This window comes from Salvelinus namaycush, chromosome 32, assembly GCF_016432855.1.
Source record: "Salvelinus namaycush isolate Seneca chromosome 32, SaNama_1.0, whole genome shotgun sequence".
Lineage (NCBI taxonomy): Eukaryota > Metazoa > Chordata > Actinopteri > Salmoniformes > Salmonidae > Salvelinus > Salvelinus namaycush.
In genome coordinates this window covers 9,965,584-9,991,894 of record NC_052338.1, presented here as the reverse complement: position 1 = coordinate 9,991,894, position 26,311 = coordinate 9,965,584, and the positions used below count along the sequence as shown (strand labels likewise).

The 26,311-nt window shown below is 43.1% G+C and overlaps 1 protein-coding gene across 1 annotated transcript; it reads right to left on the bottom strand.

Moving 5' to 3' along the window:
- Window positions 1-6,236: 6,236 nt before the first annotated feature.
- LOC120027251 (piggyBac transposable element-derived protein 4-like) lies at window positions 6,237-25,724 on the bottom strand. The gene is made up of 3 exons (XM_038972153.1): window positions 25,490-25,724; window positions 21,131-21,289; window positions 6,237-9,128 (listed from the first exon to the last, which is right to left on the bottom strand). The coding sequence occupies exons 1-3, from the start codon at window positions 25,618-25,620 to the stop codon at window positions 7,352-7,354; spliced, it is 2,067 nt and encodes a 688-aa protein (XP_038828081.1). The 5' UTR covers window positions 25,621-25,724; the 3' UTR covers window positions 6,237-7,351.
- Window positions 25,725-26,311: the final 587 nt, after the last annotated feature.

The following is a 26,311-nucleotide window of genomic DNA, read 5'->3' as shown; positions in this document are numbered from 1 at the left end:
AAAAGCCAGCGACTGGAGAAATTACGTGGCAGGTAGTGGTGCCCAAAAGGCTGCAGGGGAGCGTGTTACAGCAGCTTCATGGGGGAGTAGGCGCAGGGCATTTTGGGGTCTCCAAAACGTTAAAGCGTGTGCGTAAAGGCTTCTATTGGGCCAGGCACAGGAGGGATGTTGAGGACTTTTGTAGGCAGTGCGACGAGTGTGCTGCTAAAAAAGGACCTCCAGGTCAGTCACATGCCCTCCTACAACAATTCCCAGTAGGGGAGCCCATGGAGAGACTGGGGGTAGACATAGTAGGGCCGTTTCCAACCACAGACAGCGGTAACAGGTGGATTCTAACCGCTATGGACTACTTCACCAAGTGGCCGGAGGCTTACGCTCTCCCATAACAGGAGGCAGAGACAGTAGCTGATGCGTTGGTGGGGGGAATAATCAGTCGGTTTGGGGTGCCACAGTCTATTCACAGCGACCAGGGGAGAAACTTCGAGTCACGGGTGTTCTCAGAGTTGTGTAGACGGTTAGGCGCGGAGAAGACGTGCACTACTCCGCTTCACCCCCAGAGTGATGGGCTGGTGGAAAGATTTAACAGAACATTAGCACAGCAGCTGGCCATCGTTACCTCAAAACACCAGAGAGATTGGGACACCCACTTACCGTTTATTCTTATGGCGTGTAGGTCGGCTGTTCAAGAATCGACTGCGTGCTCCCCAGCACTACTAATGTTAGGTCGTGAGTTGCGCACCCCAGCCGAACTGACGTTTGGCCACCCTCCTGATAATGACGACGGGGTTTTGCCTGGCCCGAACTATGTGTGTCGTCTGCAGAACCGGTTAGAAGCGGCTCACACCTTCGCAAGAGAGCAACTCGAGAACGCAGGGGTGCGCCAAAAGCGCCACTACGACTCGCGCGCTAGGGGGAGGCACTTTGGAGCGGGAAAATGTGTGTGGCTTCACAACCCCACGCGCAAGAAGGGGCGGTGCCCAAAGCTGGACAGTGCATGGGTGGGGCCGTGTCTGGTGATAGAGAGAGTGGGGGAGGTGACGTACCGGGTGGAGGTCCCCCCACGGAGCAGGAAGGTGGTGGTCCACCGGGATCAATTGGCACCCTACAGAGGGAGGAAAACGGTAGGGAATGGGAGTGAGGGCTCTGATGTGAGCCCACGGGAACAGTCTAACGAGGAGACTCTAGCGCAACCTGAGCCTGGGGAGGGGGCTGCTTCTTCGGAGGGCGCTGGAAATGACATTGGGGCAGAGGAGTGTTCTGGGGGTTCACCGGTGAGAGTCACGGGGAGGCCCAAGAGACTGATGCGACCTCCGGGTCGTTTTAAGGATTTTGTTGTGTAACCCTAGGGGCTAGGGTTTAGAAAGGGGGGGGGCTATGTAACGACCCGGTATTATGTTCTGTGTTTGTGGGTGTGTTATGGTTCTCATGGCTACTAGCAGGGGTTAAATATGTCAGGACAGATGGAAAGGTTGGGGGGGTATGATGGGTAATCCCACAGGGTTTGGAAATGCATAAATAGGGATTACTGTCTCATCTCTCGTTCTTTCTGTTCGGGGCCTTGATCTGTTCCTATGAGAGTGACCCTTAACTCGACATGGTAAAATTGTGTACGTTCGGCATTTAGCGGCGTGGGCTGTGGCCTGAACAATAGCCCAGTTTAGGAATAAACCTGTGTTCTGACCTGCACACCTAGAGTCCGTCTCTTTTCCCTTTATGACCCAGCCGGGTCATTACAATAATATGTTCCTAAAAATAATTTAATGTTACAGGTGACAGTTTATAAACCATGCCACACAGCCATGCCTCCACTACAGTGGAAAGAAAGAGTAGTAAGACTCCTCTTTGGGAACGCAAGTAACGACGGACTGTCTTGAGGTGGTGAATGTGGTAATTGTAGAAGATTGTCTAGGTGGTGATGTAGATGACGATGACTTTTCCACATAGTTCAATAGAGTCGGAGCTGTAAGAAAATAAGTGTCCAAGTCTGATGAATGACTAGCTAGCATGCTAACGTTAGCTAGCATTAGTCATGAAACATTGTCACTAACAACTCTAGTGAACGTCCTTTAACTAAATGTAAACTTTCAGCTAACGTTAGCAAACTGTCATTTACTTTTAAATGTTCACTGTCCAACTCTGTTTGCCGCAAGTTTACTAACGTTAGCTAGCTAGCACTATATTGACAGGTGTGATTCTGTGGAAAAACTGACTGAGACATCTAGATAACATTAGCTAACAACATAGCAAACGTTAATTTGACCGAATAATTCTGTAATGTTAAAGTTAATTTACCCAAGCACGAAGAGACGGAATAATCTAGCTAAATAATTAACGTTAGTAACTAAGTATGGTTGTAGTATTCCTCTCTACATGTTACCAGGGGTAGGACCTACCTGCTTTTCATTTGTGGAGTGCCGTCCTGTGTGCAGTGTTGCCAACTCCTCAGTAAGGAAAGTAGCTATTGGCTGTCCTAAAAGTCGCAAAATGACGTCATCACCTAATTTGCATAATTGGCCATGTGCATGTAATTGTGATGGACGCTGTAGGAGAGGAATAACGTTGTGGGAGAGACAAAAAGTGAGTAAAAAACACCCTAAATATATGTTTAGAACTACAAATGAGCATGCTGCAGAGAGTGGCACACACAGCGAATAAGAACCACATATTTGAGGCAATACTCCTCCTTCAGCACTTTATGGACCTCATTGTTAATCCCCGTCATAACAGAGGCATTGTCAGTCCCTATCCCCAGGAGTTTCTCTTTTTAAGATGACACTTCGAGGAAAGCCACAACAGCACGGGCTATAGATTTGGCATCTCCTCCCTCCAACTCAACAAGCCCCAGAAATGTTGATACAATTGTCTGCTTGGTGTCACTAAAGTACCTTATCACAACCCCACAACCTAAAGTACCTTATCACAACCCCACAACCTTATCACAACCCCCAATATTTGCAGGTACTTAGAAACACTTACATCTGTGGACTCATCGAGGAGGCTGAAACGCTAGTCACCCACATCTGCGACCATCTTTTTCAGAAAGTATGGTGCTAGAACACCATTAATAATTTCTGTGCACTTTGTCCTGTGCATTTTGAAGTGGGTAGCAGCAGTGGAGTCTGACAAAGCAGCTCTACATGCTTCTCCAATGTGATTACATGCCGGCATGGAACAGTGTTCAGCGATAGCTAATGGTGGCCTCAGCCTTTTTTCAGTCAATTTTATTAACCACAAATGGCAGCTTGTTTTGGGTGGAACTTTGCCTGTTGAGTATGTTTTTGAGTTGTCATGTGTTTTTTTACAGCACTAAGGTGCGTAAGTGACTAAGGCTGTGTGAGTCAAATGCAGTGATTTTACATTTACATCCCGCCCTGAGTGTAAGCCAGGGCAGGATCAGCCAGCAGCGGCTTCCCGCATGCGCGATTAATTTGCATTCTGGACGCAGAGGGGTGAACATCTCCTGCTTTGACTGCAGCTGGGAGGGACTGCTGCGCGAGGACTGGGCCGCCTGCGAGTGCTTTGGGAAAGGGGGTGGGGCCCACGGTAGCATCCGCTGCTGTTGAAAAGAGTAAGAACTATACATGCTATCACGTCAGTCTCCAAAAGTCTCCAATAACACCAGAAAAAGTTGCTAGATTTGTCACTAGTCGATTTTTGGAAAATGTGTCGCTAGAGGGGTCTGAATACTCGTTAAATATAGCGACAAAGTCACAAAGTTGGCAACACTGCCTGTGTGATGCTCTAGCAGCATGGCTCATCAGAGCTGCTTCGCCCATGGCGTGAACTTTTATTGATTTGCTGCAGGCTCTGCATCGGGCCATATGGATGTCCTGCGGTTCTTTAACTTCTTATGGCTGCAGGGGCAGTATTGAGTAGCTTGGATGAAAGGTGCACAGAGGTGCCCAGAGTAAACGGCCTGCTCCTCAGTCATAGTTGCTCATATTTGCATATTATCAGTAGTATTGGATAGAAAACACTCAGAAGTTTCTAAAACTGTTTGAATTGTGTCTGTGAGTATAACAGAACTCATATGGCGGGCAAAAACCTGAGAAGTTCCACTTCCTGTTTGGATTTTTTCTGAGGTGGCAGATTTTCAACCAAGCTCTCAATGAAATTAAAGCGAGATATTGATGAGTTTTCACTTCCTACGGCTTCCACTAGATGTCAATAGAACTTTGTCTGATGACTAATGTGAAGGGGGGCCGAAGGAGACAGGAATTAGTCACCACTGCCACGAGCTGACCATGCTTTGACCACGCGCGTTCACGTGATAGGCAGCTCCGTTCCATCGCTCAACTGAAGTCAATCTAATTCTCCGGTTGGAATGTTATTCAAGATGTATGTTAACAACATTCTAAAGATTGATTCAGTACATCGTTTGACATGTTTCTACTGACTGTTATGGGAATTTTGGACATTGTCACGTTATAGTGGACCCGCTTTGTGACTTTGGAATTGTTTACCAAACGCGCTAACCAAAGTAGCTAATTGGACATAAATAACGGACATTATCAAACAAATCAAGCATTTATTGTGGACCTGAGATTCCTAGGACTGCATTCTGATGAAGTTCATCAAAGGTAAGGAAACATTTATCATGTATTTTCTGGTTTCTGTTGACTCCAACATGGCGGCTAATTTGGCTATTGTTCTGAGCGCCGTCTCAGATTATTGCATGATTTGCTTTTTCTGTAAAGTTTTTTTGAAATCTGACACCGCGGTTGCATTAAGGAGAGGTATATCTATAATTCCATGTGTATAACTTGTATTATCATCTACATTTATGATGAGTATTTCTGTTGAAACGATGTGGCTATGCAAAATCACTTGATGTTTTTGGAACTAGTGAATGTAACACGCCAATGTAAACCCAGATTTTTTTATATAAATATGAACTTTATCAAACAAAACATGCATGTATTGTGTAACATGAAGTCCTATGAGTGTCATCTGATGAAGATCATCAAAGGTTAGTGATTCATTTTCTCTATTTCTGCTTTTTGTGACTGCTATATTTCGCTGGAAAAATGGCTGTGCTTATTGTGGTTTGGTGGTGACCTAACATAATCGTTTGTAGTGCTTTCGCTGAAAAGCATATTTGAAATCGGACACTTTGGTGGGATTAACAACAAGATCACCTTTAAAATGATATAAGACACATGTATGTTTGAGGAATTTTAATTATGAGATTTCTGTTGTTTGAATTTGGCGCCCTGCACTTCGACTGGCTGTTGTCATATCGATCCCGTTAGCGGGATGCAGCCATAAAAAGTTAACAAGACAGTTTTTGGTGAGCCATGAGTCGAGGAATTTAAATTCAGGCATAGCGTATATCCCACCCCACTGTATCGGAGACAGGTAGAAAAGTTCTCTCTACAAGCTAATAAGTATCCCATGTACAGTTTATTTATTTTATTGGGGCTATGGAGGGTGCGGAGTGAAAAGCCAGCAGCAGACCATGCAACACAGTCCCCCTCCAAAACTGACCATATTTGGTTAGTAAAGACCCGACTGAGTATTTCCCACCCCAATTTATGAGACCAGTAGTAAAGTGCGTTACAAGTATCCCATATAATGTACCATGTATTGCACTGCAGGGAATGGAATAAGGAGTCACCAGCAGCACACTGTATTAAACCCATTTAATACAGAGACCAATAAAATTTTGCAGTATCTATTGAGTAATTCCAATAACATGTGTTTTATCAAAAGTGTATTTCTTTAAATATAGCCTACACGACATACCAGTCAGTGTTTGTGTTAACTTTTTAAAGAAATGGTATGAATTCAACAAATGATCAACTTATTTTTTCCAAAGGTGGTAGCAATGTTTTGGGAAAAACGTTCTACTGCACTGGAGTGCAAAAACATAAATAAATCGATATTCCCCAAGTTTAACATGTCTTTTCAGGGGACTCTTATTTTGGAAAAAAGAAAACCGCACTTGTGCTGCCAGCATAATATCCTGCTGCTAGGAGAAAGGTCATCTTGATTTCTTTGTTCCTATTTCTGTTTTCTTCGTGTGGCTTTCCTGCAGACTAGACGCGTTGTGGCATATTGCTGCCTTTCAGTTTGGAAAGTGCATTGCACATTTGTAAAATATTACATACAAGAAAAATGGGGGGGGGGGGGGGGATTGTACCACCATCTAACAGCACTTATACACACACAATACCACTATCCCCAACACACCCCACCACCCCTTCCCACTACTTTGGCCCCAACAGATCCTACACCCTTCTCTCAAAACCCCCTCTAGCTCTTCTGCACTAAAATCTCTGATACCCAAAAACTTCTCTACTGCTTCAATCTTCTGGGATTTCCTTTCCATCTGTGTGGTACAATTAATGACCATAGCAATAAACACCAAGAAGCCAACCTTACTAAAACACAAACTGTTCCGGTCACTCTGTACCAGTGATGGCTGTACCCATACCCCCCTGCACACTTCTCACACCTCAGAATCTCCCTCCTAGCATGACTTCATCAGGCAAACGTTCTGCATCAAAACTGAAAAGGACAGACAGGGTCTCCTCTGTCTCGCGATCGCCACCGGGTCTGCGTAGCACCAAACGGCGTGCATCAGACACCGGGGATTCCCAAAGGCTTACTACAAGCTTCACTCCGTTGATCTACGTGCAAGCGTGCACGTGGATGGAGTGGTATTTTGGAGTAGAACCTTTTGGTAAAACAAAATAACCATTACTACACAGTAGAAAAGGGAAACTCAACAAATAATATACAAGGTTGGTTCATCGTAGAAGTTTCTTGTAATAACTACTCTTGCATGAAGTACATTTAAAAAAAAATATGACAGTAAAACAGAGGGAGAAAAGCTGGGTTATTTTGAGGTTGATTCTTTCACATCTGAAAATACATTGTTAGTCATAGTAGCCTCACCGCATTATGAGCCATAGGGTTGCAATATGTTTAAACTCCACATCATTGACCAGTACAGTACATTTTAAAACACCTTCACTTGACTCAAATTGAGCTATTACATAAGAGTGGAAAAAGTCAGGCCATGTAATCTGATAAAGATAATTAAACGGAAGGCAATGACACAATGACACACTAGAATACCAGAACACAATATTGCTGAAGCACAAGTTAATAACACATAGTACATCCCAAAAACCATACATTTAACCTTTTCCCTATTGACAAATGTATGGCCTGATATCCATTATCTTGGAAAAACAACACAAAAGTATTACTCCTATCAAAAGTCAAAATAGAAAATGAGCAGCATTTTGTTCAAATGCACAAACATTTGCAATAAGGCACAGGTCTAACAGCACTCCTCATCTGTGATGGATAGGATATAGCTGCACAAGTCTTACAGCTTTACTCAAGAGTCAGAAGACTGATACTCAACTGGGGCCATTCCCTCAAGGTTGTGCCAATCATGAAAGCAATTTCTGTCTGGAATGACACAGAGTGGTACGCCACACTCATTGCACTTCCAGGGAGTGTCTTTGGAGTGTCCCGATTTCTTGCAGAGTTCGCAGCGCTTTCGTCCTGCAGAGCTTCTCTTGCTTTTGTCTGCCACAGGCTTGATCGGGACAGGTGTATGTCCAGTGTTCGTCGGCTTGGACTGAGTCTCAATGGACACCTCGCAGAGCTGGGCCACGAGCGCTTGTGTGAATTCTTTGTGGGTCATGGGCTGCATCTTGTTCACTTTACACAGATCCTTGTGAATGATGTAGCTGTTAGTAGTCGCTATGTCCACAAAATGGTAGAACAATGTTCGGTACCACTTCATTGTTTTGCGGTGGGCTGAGAAGTAAGTAATCAGTTGGTCAGATAAGTCAACACCTCCCATGTTTTTATTGTATTCTAGAATTGGGGTGGGTACTGGAATTGACTCATGAGACCATTTGCCATCCTTATTCTTGCGTTTCCTTTTTATTGTCTCCCCTCCATACGCTTGATGAATGGTGGTACCCATCGACACTTCCCGGGCATCCTTCCACTTCACAAAGAGCAGGGAGCCCTCCCTTATCCACCGTAAAGATCCTCTTGGGGATTTCTTGGTCAGCGCATTTTCTTCTGATCTTGGGAAGCCCAATCTGCCTTCCCTCATGGTACCACACGCTCCCATTTTCATATCAAATAAGTCCTTGAATAATTTTGGGCTGGAGAAGTAGTTGTCAAGGTACACATGGTAACCTGAGCCAAGAACAGAGGGCCTTACGAGGGACATCACTGAATCGTGACAAATTCCAAAGCCAACGGGAAACGTGTTCTTGCCGATATACACAGCATAGTCCACTGTATAGCCATTGCTGGAGTCCGCTAACACAAAAATCTTAAAGCCAAATTTAGTGGGCTTTGACTTGATATATTCAATCAACCCATTTCTTGCTTTTGATGCCACCATCCTTTCATCTACAGCCAGGTTTCTATGTGGGTGGAAACAGGACATGCAGGCATGACGAATGTCATTCATTAATGGTTTGAGCCGAAATAGCCTATCATATTCAGGTGTGCCCTTTTTACTGTCATTGACAGCGTCCTCATCAGGATCACTCATGTGAATGTTCCATGATATGATTCTGTATCTATCCCTGTTCATCACAGTAGCTGGAAACGGAATCGAGAAAATTGAGTTTGTTATCCAGTAATCACTGATAGCTTTTGTCTTAACCAGAGCAGTAAAGAAGACCAATCCAATGAATTTGTAAAACTCCTTCACAGTTATATCTATCCACTTAAACTTTTTGCCCCTACCAATGTTTCTAGCCGCTTGTCTATTTGTATTGTCGCAGAGGGTTCTGACCGTGACTTTTGTAAAAAACATTTGAAATAAGTCTAACGGTGAGTACATGGCTGAGGGATCTACTTGAGGTCCAGGAGGTCTGCTTGGACAAAATCTCAAAGGTTGAGGACCCTCATCAGGGTGTTTCTCTGTTTTCCATGGCTGATCTGACTCGGTTGTTCTGTGTGGTAAGTGAGAGGTTTTTCTTGGGGTTGAGAGACGTGGTACTTTGGACTTTAATGAGGGTGAGGCCGGCACTCTTTTACGTGGAGAATAGGTCTTTGTTGACAAATTCACTGACGGGCTACGCTGTTGGTCTGGCTGCAAGGTGCTCAGCAGTGGGGCTTCATCTTCATCAGTTTTAACACTATGAAAATAAACATTAGTAATTATCAATTCAGCAAACATGTTTTGCACAACACTTCCAATTGAGCGACAGCTATGCCATCGGTATTGGACTTATATTCACTTTAAAACGTGAAGGTTAAAAAAGACAAGAACTAGCTACACAGTGCCTATAGAAAGTCTACACCCACTAACTTTTTTCAAATTTTGTTGTGTCAGTGCCTCAGAGATTCATGCATTTAAATAGGGATTTTTTCCCCACTTATCTACACACAATATTCCACACTTAAGGGAACTTTTTTGGGGGGGGGGGGGGGATACAAAATATCATATTTGGATAAGTCTCCACCCCCCTAAGTCAATACTTGGTGGAAGTACTTTTGGCAGCAGTTACAGCTGTGAGTCTGTTGGGAAAGGTCTCTACCAACTTTGCGCACCTAGATTTGGCAATGTATTATTTTTTACAAAACTGTTCAAGCTCTGTCAAAGTCCTTGGGAGCGTTGATGGACAGTAAATTTTCGATTTGATTTAGGTCGGGGCTCTGACTGGGACACTCAAGGACATTTACCTTCTTATTCCTGAGCCACTCCACTGTAACTTTGGCTGTGTGCTTCAAGTCATTGTCATGATGAAAGGTAAACTTCAGCTTTCTTGCTGAGGGCAGCAGGATTTCCTCAAGGACTTTTCTTGCTCCATTCATTTTCCTGGTGAGTAACATCCCCACAACATGATGCTGCCACCACCATGCTTCACAGTAGGGATGGTGCCGTAAGGCTTTGCATTTTTTTGCACAAGTTCAATTTTAGTTTCGTCAGACAACAAAACTTTTTGCCACATGGCAACAGAAACTCCAGTGTTTTTTGCATACTTCAAATGGTATTCAATGCTTTCTTGAGTAATGGCTTCCTTCTTGTCACCCTACATGCCAGATTTGTGGGGAGCTTGGGATATTGTTGTCACATGATACATGTAAGATGGCGCCGACAGATATGGCAGCTCTGCTTCTAGCTCCTAAGCAACTTTGCAGTATTTAGTTTTGTGTTATTTTTTACAATATTATCCCAGATTTTTTTGTGTTATCCAAAACTTATTTCCAGCTGTATGTAATATCAGAGCGGTGGTAACTCACCAGCATTACGACCAAGAATACGACTTTCCCGAATTGGATGCTTGGTTCGTACTAGAGGTCGACCGATTATGATTTTTCAACGCCGATACCGATTATTGGAGGGCCAAAAAAAGCTTATACCGATTAAAATCGGCCTATTATAAATAAAAATATATATATATATAAAAAAAAATATTTGTAATAATGACAATTACAACAATACTGAATGAACACTTATTTTAACTTAATATAATACATCAATAAAATCTATTTAGCCTCAAATAAATGAAACATGTTCAATATGGTTTAAATAATGCAAAAACAAAGTGTTGAAGAAAGTAAAAGTGCAATATGTGCCATGTAAAAAAGCTAACGTTTAAGTTCCTTGCTCAGAACATTAGAACATATGAAAGCTGGTGGTTCCTTTTAACATGAGTCTTCAATATTCCCAGGTAAGAAGTTTTAGGTTGTAGTTGTTATAGGAATTATAGGACTATTTCTCTCTATACGATTTGTATTTCATATACCTTTGACTATTGGATGTTCTTATAGGCACTTTAGTATTGCAAGTGTAACAGTATAGCTTCCGTCCCTCTCCTTGCCCCAACCTGGGCTCGAACCAGGAACACATCGACAACAGCCACCCTCGAAGCAGCATTACCCATGCAGAGCAAGGGGAACAACCACTCCAAGTCTCAGAGCGAGTGACGTTTGAAACGCTATTAGCGCGCACCCTGCTAACTAGCTAGCCATTTCACATCGGTTACACCAGCCTAATCTCAGGAGTTGATGGGCTTGAAGTCAAACAGCTCAATGCTTGAAGCACAGCGAAGAGCTGCTGGCAAAACGCACAAAAGTGCTGTTTGAATGAATGCTTACGAGCCTGCTGCTGCCTACCACCGCTCAGTCAGACTGCTCTATCAAATCATAGACTTAATTATAACATAATAACACACAGAAATACGAGCCTTAGGTCATTAATATGGTCGAATCCGGAAACTATCATCTCGAAAACAAGACCTTTATTCTTTCAGTGAAATACGGAACCGTTACGTATTTTATCTAACGGGTGGCATCCATAAGTCTAAATATTCCTGTTACATTGTACAACCTTCAATGTTATGTCATAATTACGTAAAATTCTGGCAAATTAGGCGGCCCAAATTGTTGCATATACACTGACTCTGCGTGCAATGAACGCAAGAGAAGTGACAATTTCACCTGGTTAATATTGCCTGCTAACGTGGATTTCTTTCAGCAAAATATGCAGGTTTAAAAATATATACTTCTGTGTATTGATTTTAAGAAAGGCATTGATGTTTATGGTTAGGTACACATTGGAGCAAGACAGTCCTTTTTCGCGAATACGCACCGCATCGATTATATGCAACGCAGGACACGCTAGATAAACTAGCAATATCATCAACCATGTGTAGTTAACTAGTGATTATGATTGATTGATTGTTTTTTACAAGATAAGTTTAATGCTAGCTAGCAACTTGGCTTCTTACTGCATTCGCGTAACAGGCAGTCTCCTCGTGGAGTGCAATGTAATCAGGTGGTTAGAGCGTTGGACTAGTTAACTGTAAGGTTGCAAGATTGAATCCCCGAGCTGACAAGGTAAAAAGCTGTCATTCTGCCCCTGAACAAGGCAGTTAACCCACCGTTCCTAGGCCGTCATTGAAATTAAGAATGTGTTCTTAACTGACTTGCCTAGTTAAATAAAGGATAAATAAAGGTGTAAAAAACAAAATATCGGCCAAATCGGCGTCCAAAAATACAGATTTCCGATTGTTATGAAAACTTGAAATCGGCTCTAATTAAATCGGCCATTCCGATTAATCGGTCGACCTCTAGTTCGTACCCCCCATGGCAATTGAACTTATTTCAGAGGCTGCTCCAAAACACAGCCGGTGGAGAAGAGGAATTCGGAGTGGACTTCTAGTCGACTCAAGAGGCGCGCACACTAGGGCTGGATAATATACAGTTGAAGTCAGTTGAAGTCGGAAGTTTACATACACTTAGGTTAGAGTCATTAAAACTTGTTTTTCAACCACTCCACAAATTTCTTGTTAACAAACTTATAGTTTTGGCAAGTCGGTTAGGACATCTACTTTATGCATGACAAGACATTTTTTCCAACAATTGTTAAGACAGATTATTTCACTGTATCACAATTCCAGTGGGTCAGAAGTTTACATACAAAGTTTACTGTGCCTTTAAACAACTTGGAAATTTCCAGAAAATGTCATGGCTTTAGAAACTTCTGATAAATTATGTCAATTAGCCTTAGTCAATTGGAGGTGTACCTGTGGATGTATTTCAATGCCTACCTTCAACCTCCGTGCCTCTTTGCTTGACATCATAAGAAAATCAAATTGTAGACCTCCACAAGTCTGGTTCATCCTTGGGAGCAATTTCCAAACACCTTAAGGTACCACGTTCATAAACACCATGGGACCACGCAGCCGTCATACAGCTTAGGAAGGAGATACGTTCTGTCTCCTAGAGATGAACGTACTTTGGTGCGAAAAGTGCAAATCAATCCCAGAACAACAGCAAAGGACCTTGTGAAGATGCTGGAGGAAACAGGTACAAAAGTATCTATATCCACAGTAAAACAAGTCCTATATCGACATAACCTGAAAGGCCGCTCAGCAAGGAAGAAGCCACTGCTCAAACCGCCATAAGAAAGCCAGACAACGGTTTGCAACTTGCACATGGGGACAAAGATTGTACTTTTTGGAGAAATGTCCTCTGCTCTGATGAAACAAAAATTTAACTGTTTGGCCATAATGACCATCGTTATGTTTGGAGGAAAAAGGGGGACGCTTGCAAGCCGAAGAACACCATCCAACCATGAAGTACGGGGGTGGCAGCATCATGTTGTGGGGGTGCTTTGCTGCAGGAGGGACTGGTGCACTTCAAAAAAATAGATGGCATCATGAGGCAGGAAAATTATGTGGATATATTGAAGCAACATCACAAGACATCAGTCAGGAAGTTAAAGCTTGGTTGCAAATGGGTCTTCCAAATGGACAATGACCCCAAGCTTACTTCCAAAGTTGTGGCAAAATGGCTTAAGGACAACAAAGTCAAGGTATTGGAGTGGCCATCACAAAGCCCTGACCTCAATCCTATTGAAAATTTGTGGTCAGAACTGAAAAAGCGTGTGCGAGCAAGGAGGCCTACAAACCTGACTCAGTTACACCAGCTCTGTCAGGAGGAATGGGCCAAAATTCACCCAACTTATTGTGGGAAGCTTGTGGAAGGCTACCTGAAACGTTTGACCCAGGTTAAACCATTTAAATGCAATGCTACCAAATACTAATTGAGTATGTAAACTTCTGACCCACTGGGAATGTGATGAAAGAAATAAACGGCAAAATAAATAATTCTCTCTACTATTATTCTGACATTTCACATTCTTAAAATAAAGTGATGATCCTAACTGACCTAAGACAGGGAATTTTTACTAGGATTAAATGTCAGAAATTGTGAAAAACTTAATTCAAATCTACTTGGCTAAGGTGTATGTAAACTTTGACTTCAACTGTATACCGTGTGACGATAGAAAAACATCTATCGTTTAGTTTGTTGTGTCGCAAATCACACTTTACGCTAATATTTTGTCAATTGGACATCGCTTTGCGTTCACGTGTGGAAGGAAATTTGCAACAGAAACAAACATGGAGGAGAGTAAACGTGGCACGGAGACCGTACCTAAAAGAGGGGCTACTTCGGTCGCATGGATGTGGTTTGGGTATGTTAAGTCTGACATGGACCAGAAAACCGTCCTCTGCAAAATATGCCGCAGGCCGGTCGCAACAGGCTCAAAACACCACTAACCTCTTTTTCCACCTATGCAAGAATCATGTGAAACAGTACGGAGAGAGTGTACGGATGAGACCCCAAAAGTACAGTCAAGAGCTCAAAACAAACCCCCGACTCAGACGTTGCAAGAGGCTTTTGCCCGCGGCACACCATATAGCAAAGAATCACGAAGATAGAAGATAACAGCTGGCGTTACAACTTACATCTGCAAAGACATGGCGGGGGTTTCGTGAGTTGGTGCTAACACTCGACCCAAGGTACCAAATTAAAATAGCTTTTATTTGTTGAGTATAATTCAAAATGTAATAAGAAATAGGCCTTTACACATGGTAATTTTATATAAAACTATTTATTCATTGAATTTACAGAAAATGTGTATATCGTGATACGTGCCGTTATCGTGACATGGAATGACCTATATCGGGATATGAGATTTTGGCCATATCGCCCAGCCCTAGCGCACACCATCCACCACTTCCGAGTCTATTACTCGCTAATGTTCAGTCTCTGGATAATAAAGTAGACGAGCTCAGGGTGAGGATCTCCTTCCAGGGGACAATACTGTCCCAATCTATTCAGGCAGCTGGGTTCTCTGTACATCGCGCAGACAGGAATAAAGAACTCACCGGAAAGAAGAAAGGCAGGGGGTGTATGTTTCATGATTAACTACTCATGGTGTGTTTGTGACAACATACAGTCCTTTTGTTCACCCGACCTAGAATACCTCACAATCAAATGCCGACCATATTACCTCCCAAGAGAATTATCTTTGGTTATAGTCACAGCCGTGTATATTCCCCCTCAAGTTGATACCACGACAGCCCTCAAAGAACTCCACTGGACTTTATGCAAACTGGAAACCATATATCCTGAGGCAGCATTTATTGTAGCTGGGGATTTTAACAAAGCAAATTTGAGGAAAACACTACCGAAGTTCTACCAACACATTGACTGTAGTATTCGCTCTGGAAAAACTGCTACTCAACTTTTTTTAAATGTCTACCAAGGCCCTCCCCCGCCCTCCCTTTGGTAAATCTGATCACGACTCCATTTTACTCCTCCCTTCTTATAGGCAGAAACTCAGAGGAAGTACCCGTGCTAAGGTCTATTCAACGCTGGTCTGACCAATCGGAATCCATGCTTCAAGATTGTTTTGATCACGTGGACTGGGATTTGTTCCGGGTAGCCTCCGAGAATAACATCGACAGATACGAATAACATCGACAGATACGGTGAATGAGTTCCTCAGGAAGTGTATAGGTGACTGGGTACAATGTGACTATTAGAACCTACCCAAACCAGAAACCATGGATAGATGGCAGCATTCGCGTAAAACTGAAAGCGCGAACCACCGCATTTAACCATGTCAAGGTGACTGGGAATACGGCCGAATACAAACAGTGTAGTTATTCCCTTCGTAAGGCAATCAAACAGGCAAAACGTCAGTACAGAGACAAAGTGGAGTCGTAATTCAACGGCTCAGACACGAGACATATGTGGCAGGGTCTACAGACAATCATTGACTACAAAGGGGAAACCCGCCATGTTGCGAACACCGACGTCTTGCTTCCGGACAAGCTAAACACCTTCGCCCGCTATGAGGATAACGCCGTGCAACCGCCCGCTAACAAGGACTGTGGGCTCTCCTTCTCGGTGGTCGACGTGAGTAAGACATTTAAGCGTATTAACCCTCGCAAGGCTGCCGGCCCAGACGGCATCCCAAGCCTCGTCTTCAGAGCATGCGCAGACCAGCTGACTGGAGTGTTTACTAGTGATGCACGACATATCGGTGAACATATCGGAATTGGATGATATTAGCTAAAAATGCCAACATCGGTATCGGCCCGATGTCTAGTTTAACGCTGATGTGAAAAACCGATGTCAAAGCTGACATGCATACCTATATAAACTAGGTACATGACTAATGATGCCACGTAAAATGTAGCGCTACATGTGCAACACAGCCTTCCTAACCTAGCCCACAATGTCTTCTGTGTGGATCGAGCAGTCAACAAGTCAAGCAGTCATTTGAAAGAGTAAGAAAATTGCATCAAGACAACTCAAAGGAGAAATCCATTAATGACAAGATAATGGAAATCATTGCCCTTTCTCTGTCATGGGTGATGTTGGCCTTAGCGACTGGTCGAGCACCGGTACACACTAACGTTACCAAGTGCGCTATTGTTCAGATGTTGCCCTACCGGAGTTACACAGTAAAAGCGTCACTGCTATTAGCTTCACAACATACTATGGAACGCCGTTTGGATCTTTGCGTGTCAAAAAAGATAACACTATTTGACGCGATAAATACGCTTTTAAATTTGACATATCAAATAACACTTCTATTATAGAATGTTGTGTGTTCTGAATTTGCACGTGCAAGCCAAGCCAAACGCCACCACTAATATCAGTAACACTGTCAAAGCTGTACAAAAAGAGTCTACAAACAAGCAAACACTGGCCATAAACTGTGTTTACAATACCGTGTTGGTAATAAAGCATTATTTGTTCGACCGCAATTTCTGGGGTAGCTAACTAGCTTAAGCTTGGTACCTAGATAGCACCAATACAACCAGACTGAAAACAATGACCAGTAGAAACTGCAGTCATTTTGACTGTTCTTAGCAATGATTTAGGAATCCTTTTAAGTATTAGCTAGGTAGTCACTTGTTGTTCACCTTTTGAAATTGAACAGCCAGCTACTTAACCCTGTTGCCCGAAGCTAACCTTATAAGCGGCCAGCTAGCTTCATCTGGCTAGTGAGGCTCGACCTGACCGGGTTGTGTTGTGAAGCTAGCCAATAAGGATTAGGCACAATAGTGGAATTTACAGTTTGCCTTTAAAATAAAAGTACCTATTTGAAAGTGATGCTGAAGGTTACAATTGTTGGAATCACGCCATATTTTGACTAGATAATGTTAAACAGGGTTGGAATGTGAAGCAATGAAATGGGGTATCAGTCTACTTGGTGACACCCACAGAACACAACTGTGCAGAGTTTACGCAAATATTAGAGTTGTAGCTCTTATCGTGGGACTGTGACTGTGTGAAATCACCTACCCAGTTAGCCTTTTCTATGTATTGACATTCATATCGCACTGTACAGCTTTACCTAAGGTTTGAGGATCAATGAAATGGGGTATCAGTCTACTCAACACCCAATATATTTTTTCCTCTTCAGAGTTATCAGAATCCAAAACATCCATGCAGTATATATTTATATTTGTCCCTCTTCAGAGTTATCAGACTCCAAAACATCCATGCAGTTTTTCCTCGGGAATAGTGTTCAATACACATAGGTTGACAATAAATGTGGCTCAATTCACAGTTGTTTCATAGTCCCGCAATAACAGCTACAATGCTGATGTTCTCGGTGTCACTGAGTAGACTGATACCCATGTCAGTGATCCACAAACCATAGGTAAGGCTGTACAGTGAAATAAGTTTGCCCACAACGCAATTCTAAAGTATAATACATCCAGTGTGATTTCAACAGGTTGTCAAATTAACAAATTACTGTCTTTTGTTGATTTTATATAACATTTCAACCTCGTTTAGCATGATCTATTAAATTATGGCATGATTCTACTATTTGTATTAATTTGCATCACTGTCAATTACATACTTTTATTTTGAAGGCTAACCGCAAAGGCCACTATTGTGGATAATCCTTATTGTGGCTAGCTTCACATAGATGGGTCCCACCACCATTAATCAAATAAGAACTGTCTTATAAATTAGGGTTATTTTAGATGATGACACCTAGCTATACAGTTAGCTAGCTAACTATAGCTACTGAAACAGATGTCATTTTGCGGGAAGAACATTGTTTGCATCCATGAGCTAGCTAGCTTTTTTTATGACCAGCACAGTAGGCGCGCGAGACAACTTTACCAGCATCAAAGCATACATAGATGAATCGTTGTGACAAATGAAACACGAGTGATTGTGTAATCAATGTGTAATAACTATGTAAAAAAATATTGAACACGTTCAATTATTATGTGACGTGCAGTCATATTCAGGTCCTGATTGGTCAACAAGCTTATTTGACATGACAAATAGTGTTATTTGACGTGTATATTTTTTGACATGCAAAGACCCAAACGGCGTTCCATAGAAATGAAACGACTGAACAACGAAACAGCACAGCAAATACGTGAAAGAAATAGGTTTTGATGATCTTTTACTGGTAATGGGGACATATGTAAATGCCAACAAAATAACATTTTGGTCAGTGTGGTGTGTGTGTAACCTTTATTTAACAAGGCAAGTCAGTTGAGAACAAATTCATATTTACAATGACGGCCTACCCCGGACGACGGATGTGATACAGCCTGGATTCTAACCAGAGACTGTAGTGATGCCTCTTGCACTAAGATGCAGTGCCTTAGACCACTGTGTCCATGTGTGTGTTTTAACTATTTAACTGTACTAGAATGCATAAAAAGGCTGCTAAAATGTTAAATATTGGTTATCGGTACCGTTTTTTGGGGGCAAGGACAATATTGGATATCGGTATCGGACAAAAATGTCATATCGGTGCATCACTAGTGTTTACGTACATATTCAATCTCTTCCCTATTCCAGTCCGCTGTCCCCACTTGCTTCAAGATGTCCACCATTGTTCCTGTACCCAAGAAAGCAAAGGTAACTGAACTAAATGACTATTGCCCCATAGCACTCACTTATGTCATCATGAAGTGCTTTGAGAGGCTAGTTAAGGATCATATCACCTCTACCATACACCCTAGACCCACTTCAATTTGCTTACCGCCCCAATAGAGCCACAGACGATGCAATCGCCATCGCACTGGACAAGAGGACTACCTATGTAAGAATGCTGTTCATTGACTATAGCTCAGCATTCAACACCAAAGTATGCTCCAAGCTCATTATTAAGCTCCGGGCCCTGGGTCTGAACCCCGCCCTGTGCAACTGGGTCCTGAACTTCCAGACGGACCACCTCCAGGTGGTGAAGGTAGGAAACAACGCCTCCACTTCGCTGATCCTCAACACAGGGGCCCCACAAGGGTGTGTGATTAGCCCCCTCCTGTACTCCCTGTTTACCCATGACTGCGTGGCCACGCACGCCTCCAACTCAATAATCAAGTTTGCAGACGACACAAAAGTAGTAGGCCTGATTACCAACAATGACGAGACAGCCTACAGGGAGGAGGTGAGGGCCCTGGCAGAGTGGGGCAAGGAAAATAACCTCTCAACATCAACAAAACAAAGGAGCTGACCGTGGACTTCAGGAAACAGCAGAGGGAGCACCCCCCCTATCCCCATCGACGGGACCGCAGTGGAGAAGGTGGAAAGTTCCTCTGCGTACACATCACAGTCAGAAATGGTCCACCCACACAGACAGTGTGGTGAAGAAGATGCAACAGCACCTCTACAAATCACGAGTTTGAAGAAATTTGGCTAGGCCCCTAAAACTTTTACAGATGCACAATTGATAGCATCCTGTCAGGCTGAATCACCGCCTGGTACGGCAACTGCACCACCCGCAACGGATGGTGCAGTCTGCCCAACGCATCACCAGGGGCAAACTACCTGTCCTCCAGGACACCTACAGCACCAGATGTCACAGCAAGGCCAAAAAGATCATCAAGGACATCAACCACCCGAGCCACAGCCTGCTCACCCCGCTATCATCCAGAAGGTGAGGTTAGTACAGATGCATCAAAGCTGGGACCGAGAGACTGAAAAACAGCTTCTATCTCAAGGCCATCAGACTGTTAAACAGCCTTCACTTGCCGGCTTCCACCCGGTTATGCAACCCTGCACCTTAGAGGCTGCAGCCCTATATACATAGAGTTGGAATCACTGGCCACTTTAATAATGGAACACTAGTCACTTTAATATGTTTACGTACTGCTTTACTCATCTCATATGTATATACTGTATTCTATTCTACTGTATTTTAGTCAATGCCACTGCTCAATATAATATTTATATATTTCTTAATTCCGTTATTTTACTTTTAGATGTGTGTATTGTGAGATACTACTGCTGGGTAGTGAATTGCAAAACAAACACTCAACCATGAGCACCAAGGAGCTTTTAATAGAACTCCAGGACAAAGTGGTGGAAAGGCACAGGTTCCTTGAATATCACTTGGAGCACGATCAAAACTATTATTAATAAATGGAAGGTGTGTGGCACCACCAAGACCCTGCGTAGATCAGGCCATGCCTCCAAAATGGATGACAGAGCAAGTAGGAAACTGATCAGAGACTACCAAAAGTCCAACGGCAACTTTGAAAGAGCTACAGGCTTTTATGGCCAAGATTGGTCAGTGTGTGCATGTCAAATCAAATTTTGTTGGTCACATACACATATTTTGCAAATGTTATTGCGGGTGTAGCGAAATGCTTGTGTTCTTAGCTCCAATAGTGCAGAAGGAACATACAGGAACTCCTGAAATAATGTGAATCACTACAATTTAACACAGGTGTAGGCCAGTTAACTTGGTGTGTGATTTTGAAGGTGATTGGTTACGCCCAAGAAAATGTAGGATTACTATGACAAGGGGGGGGGACACTTATCATACTAAGCTATTTCAGTCTTTTGTTTTTTATAGATTAAAAAAAAATATATATGAATATATGTTTCACTTGGAAGTTGTGGGGTGGGATGTGTAGATCAATGGGAACACTATTTTAATGTATTTTAATTCCAGGCTATTCGGCAACAAACGGTGAAATGTTGAAAGGGGGTGTAGACTTTCTATAGGCATATTGGCTCTAAGACATCTAAGGCTGAATATGGTCTCAGATTTGTTAGGCTTCATTTACACAGGCAGGCCATTTCAGATTTTTGGTTGTAAGTGCTGAGAATAGACATTTTACTCCTACTCTTATGGGTAAAAATAAAAACTATGCATGAAGTCTCTTTAGTCATAAGAGTCACACCTAGTCTACAGATACTTAGGACACCTCATGACCTGTCCTAACAAGTTAAGAGTTACCAGCAGGTGTCTTGATAATAGAAAAATACAGCGAGTCAAAAATCGATGACTGCAGCTAAATGACTATAGCGGAAACACTGATGGATTATGAAAGTTTGTAAATACCTTGATGTCCTTGTTGACTGTGAACCTTTGCATGGTAACCATGGTTCTTCTGGAGAATCAGAACACTTTACCCCGCTCTCAGATTGGCTTTCTTTCCTTGGTGTGACTCTGGGTGGTGTGTCGCCTGCTGATTCATTTGAGTCCTCTTCCCAATCAAGACTATGAAGATAAATATGAACATGTTTACAATAATGCAATTCACTAAGTCAACACTATTACTTAGGACTAGACAACAGAACACAATTAATTTACCATCTCCTACTGCTGTCGTCTACATGGTTCCACATTCACACATCAACATTTCATGTCAATTCAATGTGGCCGACACCCGCCGTCTAACATCAATCTGTTAGGTTTACAAACTGAGGAATATGTCTGTCAAATAGTTTCTAAAAAATAAAATAAAAATCTGAGAAATGAGAATTCATTTTCAAGTATGTCATTTTGATTTCAGATCTTTTTAATGGAGTGGCTGCGGATCCGACTTTTCTGGACCTTTCCTCCCGACTGCTAAAGCTCCCGAAGCCTCTGCGCATGTGCAGGATCCTCTACTCCACTAGGCAAAAGATGTGCTTTGATTTAAACTAAACTAACTAAATACAGGTAGACTATGCTACAGTTTATTAACATAATCTGGTTGATATGCAGATGCTGCATGTTTCACCAGAAAAAAATGAATAATCGTCATTCACAAATCACGATTGAATGAGAGAAATTAGCGAGATTCTCTACGTATAGCGCAGAGAATATGTGCAAAGTAGAGAATCCTGCACATGCGCAAAAGCCCCAGCCGCCGGGAAGTGGGGTCCAGAAAAGTCAGATCCGCAGTCTGACTTCTTTTAAAATGGGGCTCCCGAGTGGCGTAGCGGTTTAAGGCACTGCATCTCAGCGCTAGAGGCGTCACTACAGACCCTGGTTAAATTCCAGGCTGTATCACAACCGGCCGTGATTGGGAGTCCCATAGGGCATAAATAAATAGACTCCAGCGATGTTTTTACTTTTCCTGTTAAAGCGATATTCCAGGTATAAATACACCAAAGTACACACACTAAAGTACAAAACATATATTTGAGCAAAATATACAGTACCGTTCAAAAGTTTGGGGTCACTTAGAAATATCCTTGTTTTTTAAAGAAAAGCACATTTTTCCCCCCATTGAAATAACATCAAATTGATCAGAAATACAGTGTAGACATTGTTAATGTTGTAAATGACTATTGTAGATGGAAACAGCAGATTTTTTATGGAATAACTTCAGTCAAGTTTTAGACCCCATCATAGCACTGAGGTGGCACTTGAAGGTGGTAAATTACCTTTTAATGGCGTCAGACCGAGGCTCTGCATCTGTCCTCGTACTCCTGGACCTTAGTGCTGCTTTTGATACCATCGATCACCACATTCTTTTGGAGAGATTGGAAACCCAAATTGGTCTACACGGACAAGTTCTGGCCTGGTTTAGATCTTATCTGTCGGAAAGATATCAGTTTGTCTCTGTGGATAGTTTATCCTCTGACAAATCAACTGTAAATTTCGCTGTTCCTCAAGGCTCTGTTTTAAGACCACTATTGTTTTCACTATATATTTTACCTCTTGGTGATGTCATTCAGAAACATGTTAACTTTCACTGCTTTGCGGACGACACACAGCTGTACATTTCGATGAAACATGGTGAAGCCCCAAAATTGCCCTCCCTGGAAGCCTGTGTTTCAGACATAAGGAAGTGGATGGTGGCAAATGCTCTACTTTTAAACTCGGACAAAACAGAGATGCAAGTTCTAGGTCCCAAGAAACAAAGAGATTTTCTGTTGAATCTGACAATTAATCTTGATGGTTGTACAGTCGTCTCAAATAAAACTGTGAAGGACCTCGGCGTTATTCTGGACCCTGATCTCTCTTTTGACGAACATATCAAGACTGTTTCAAGGACAGCTTTTTTCCATCTACGTAACAATGCAAAAATCAGAAACTTTCTTTCCAAAAATGATACAGAAAAATGTATCCATGCTTTTGTCACTTCTAGGTTAGACTACTGCAATGCGCTGCTTTCCGGCTACCCGGATAAAGCTGTAAATAAACCTCAGTTAGTGCTAAACACGGCTGCTAGAATCCTGACTAGAACCCCAAAATTTTTATCATATTACTCCATTGCTAGTCTCTCTACACTGGCTTCCTGTTAAGGCAAGGGCTGATTAAGGTTGTACTGCTAACCTACAAAGCATTACATGGCTTACTCCTACCCATCTTTCCGATTTTGGTCCTGCCGTACATACCTATAGGTACGCTACGGTCACAAGACGCAGGCCTCCTTACTGTCCCTAGAATTTCTAAGTAAACAGCTGGAGGCAGGGCTTTCTCCTATAGAGCTCCATTTTTATGGAATGGTCTGCCTATCCATGTGAGAGACGCAGACTCGGTCTCGACCTTTCAAGTCTTTATTGAAGACTCATATCTTCAGTAGGTCCTATGATTGAGTGTTGTCTGGACCAGGAGTGTGAAGGTGAACGGAAAGGCACTGGAGCAAAGAACCGCCATTACTGTCTCTGCCTGGCCGGTTCCCCTCTCTCCATTGGGATTCTCTGCCTCAAACCCTATTACAGGGGCTGAGTCACTGGCTTACTGGTGCTCTTCCATGCCGTCCCTAGGAGGGGTGCGTCACTGATAAGATCTTCCTGTCCGGGTTGGCGCCCACCCCCTTGGGTTTGTGCCGTGGGGGATATCTTCGTGGGCTATATTCGGCCTTGTCTCAGGATGGTAAGTTGGTGGTTGAAGATATCCCTCTAGTGGTGTGGGGGCTGTGCTTTGGCAAAGTGGGTGGGGTTATATCCTGCCTGTTTGGCCCTGTCCGTGGGTATGATCGGACGGGGCCACAGTGTCTCCCGACCCCTCCTGTCTCAGCCTCCAGTATTTATGCTGCAATAGTTTATGTGTCGGGGGGCTAGGGTCAGTCTGTTATATCTGGAGTATTTCTCCTGTCTTATCCGGTGTCCTGTGTGAATTTAAGTACGCTCTCTCTAATTTTCTCTTTTTTTCTCTCTCTTTCTCGGAGGACCTGAGCCCTAGGACCATGCCTCAGGACTACCTGGCCTGATGACTCCTTGCTGTCCCCAGTCCACCTGGCCGTGCTGCTGCTCCAGTTTCAACTGTTCTGCCTGCGGCTATGGAACCCTGACCTGTTCACCGGACGTGCTACCTGTCCCAGACCTGCTGTTTTCAACTCTCTAGAGACCGCAGGAGGGGTAGAGATACTCTGAATGATCGGCTAAGAAAAGCCAACTGACATTTACTCCTGAGGTGCTGACCTGTTGCACCCTCTACAACCACTGTGATTATTATTATTTGACCCTGCTGGTCATCTATGAAAATTGTAACATCTTGGCCATGTTCTGTTATAATCTCCACCCGGCACAGCCAGAAGAGGACTGGCCACCCCTCATAGCCTGGTTCCTCTCTAGGTTTCTTCCTAGGTTCCGGCCTTTCTAGGGAGTTTTTCCCAGCCACCGTGCTTCTACACCTGCATATTGCTTGCTGTTTGGGGTTTTAGGCTGGGTTTCTGTACAGCACTTTGTGACATCAGCTGATGTAAGAAGAGCTTTATAAATACATTTGATTAATTGATTGAATGGGAAGGTGTTTGCAAAATTCCTGCATAATTGCCAACCATCCTTTAGTGACAATGCAAAAAAAACATTGCCTGACAAATTGGCTAACGCTACCAAGCTATATAGATTGCTATACACACAACGACTCAAACGTAAATGGTTGACTGTTGGAATTCTCTCTCCAGGTCTTCCAAGGGAAGCAAATCTCCCTTTGATGTACAGTACCAGCAAAAGATTGGACACACCTACTCAAGATGGTTTGTCGTTTCCAATGTGAACAAATTAATCCTAGTGGGCAGAACAGGCAAGGAGGTGGGCAGAGTCAAGCACGAGCTAGCGAGATCCTATTGGCGCGTTCTAACAAACGTTTGCATATTTCTGTTAGGGAACGCCTACTCTGAAGTGCGCAATAACTCAATTTGCCTTTGCGCGACTCTAAACAATGGCAAAGGGTCAAATCTACTAAACATAGTCCACACTGTTCGTAACAGATTATAGTTTTGGGAACAGAAAACTGTATTGGCATCAAATGTTTAATCGATTAGAAAATGTGCAGAATGTCGGCAGCCTTATCGGTCTTCTCCCACTGGCTTCCAGTGGAAATGCCAAGCGGATGCTTTCACATGTATAGATCGGGTAAAAGCTCTCATTGTTCTCTCTGTGGTAAAATGGTTCTGACTGTTTCGGTGAGATTTCGGCCCCCCGGTGTGTTGACTGGGTACATACAGTATGCGCTCTGGGAGTGATTATTCCTACTTACGCGTCCTCGTGTGGATCCACTCCCTCCTGATAGTCGAAGCTGAAGTCTTCGTCTGCAAGGTAACTATCATCAGACCAATTGCTTCCCTCCTCGCTGCTATCGAAGTCCTCCATCTCGGTGTCGCTTTCCATCGTATAATCAATCAATTTCAGCTATATTGTTGTGGCCAGAGCTACGGTCTAAAACGTAGTCACAAATTCTCTGCTACTACACTATCACGTTAACAACGTGCAGCTTCTTCTTCGCGTGAGTTTTCGGCAGACGACACGGCTTCTTCTATGATATAATGGCAGTCCGCAAACAAGGCGAATGCCGACACCTACTGTGCTGGAGTGTGTGGTCAATCACGGTTTACAACATTTCTAAATCCTCCTACCTAACTCAGAAGTATAAAATAAAAAACAGCCCTACTAACTTCTAATAGACCCTCCCCCAAATCCCTTCCAACATCAATCTTTCCCTCTCTTCAACACACTTACAACAATATTGCACATGCTCCACTGTTTCAATCCACCATACACTCCAGACAAAACACATTAACATGCTTGCCAACCAGATGTAATGACGAGTTTAATGTACAATGTCCTAATCGAGCAAACACCACCTCTTCCTTCCTAATCGGACCTTTGAATATTGGTCCACTGACCTTTCTTTGGAGGGCATATAAATGCCTGCCCTTGGGCTCAGAGTCCCATCTCTTCTGCCACACATCTATCAAAATGGCTCTGATCTTACATTTGGCCTCACTTCTACACAGTGGAACATTCATGTAAATTATATCTTGTTTCAAAGCTATTTTGGCCAAATGGTCTACAACTTCAT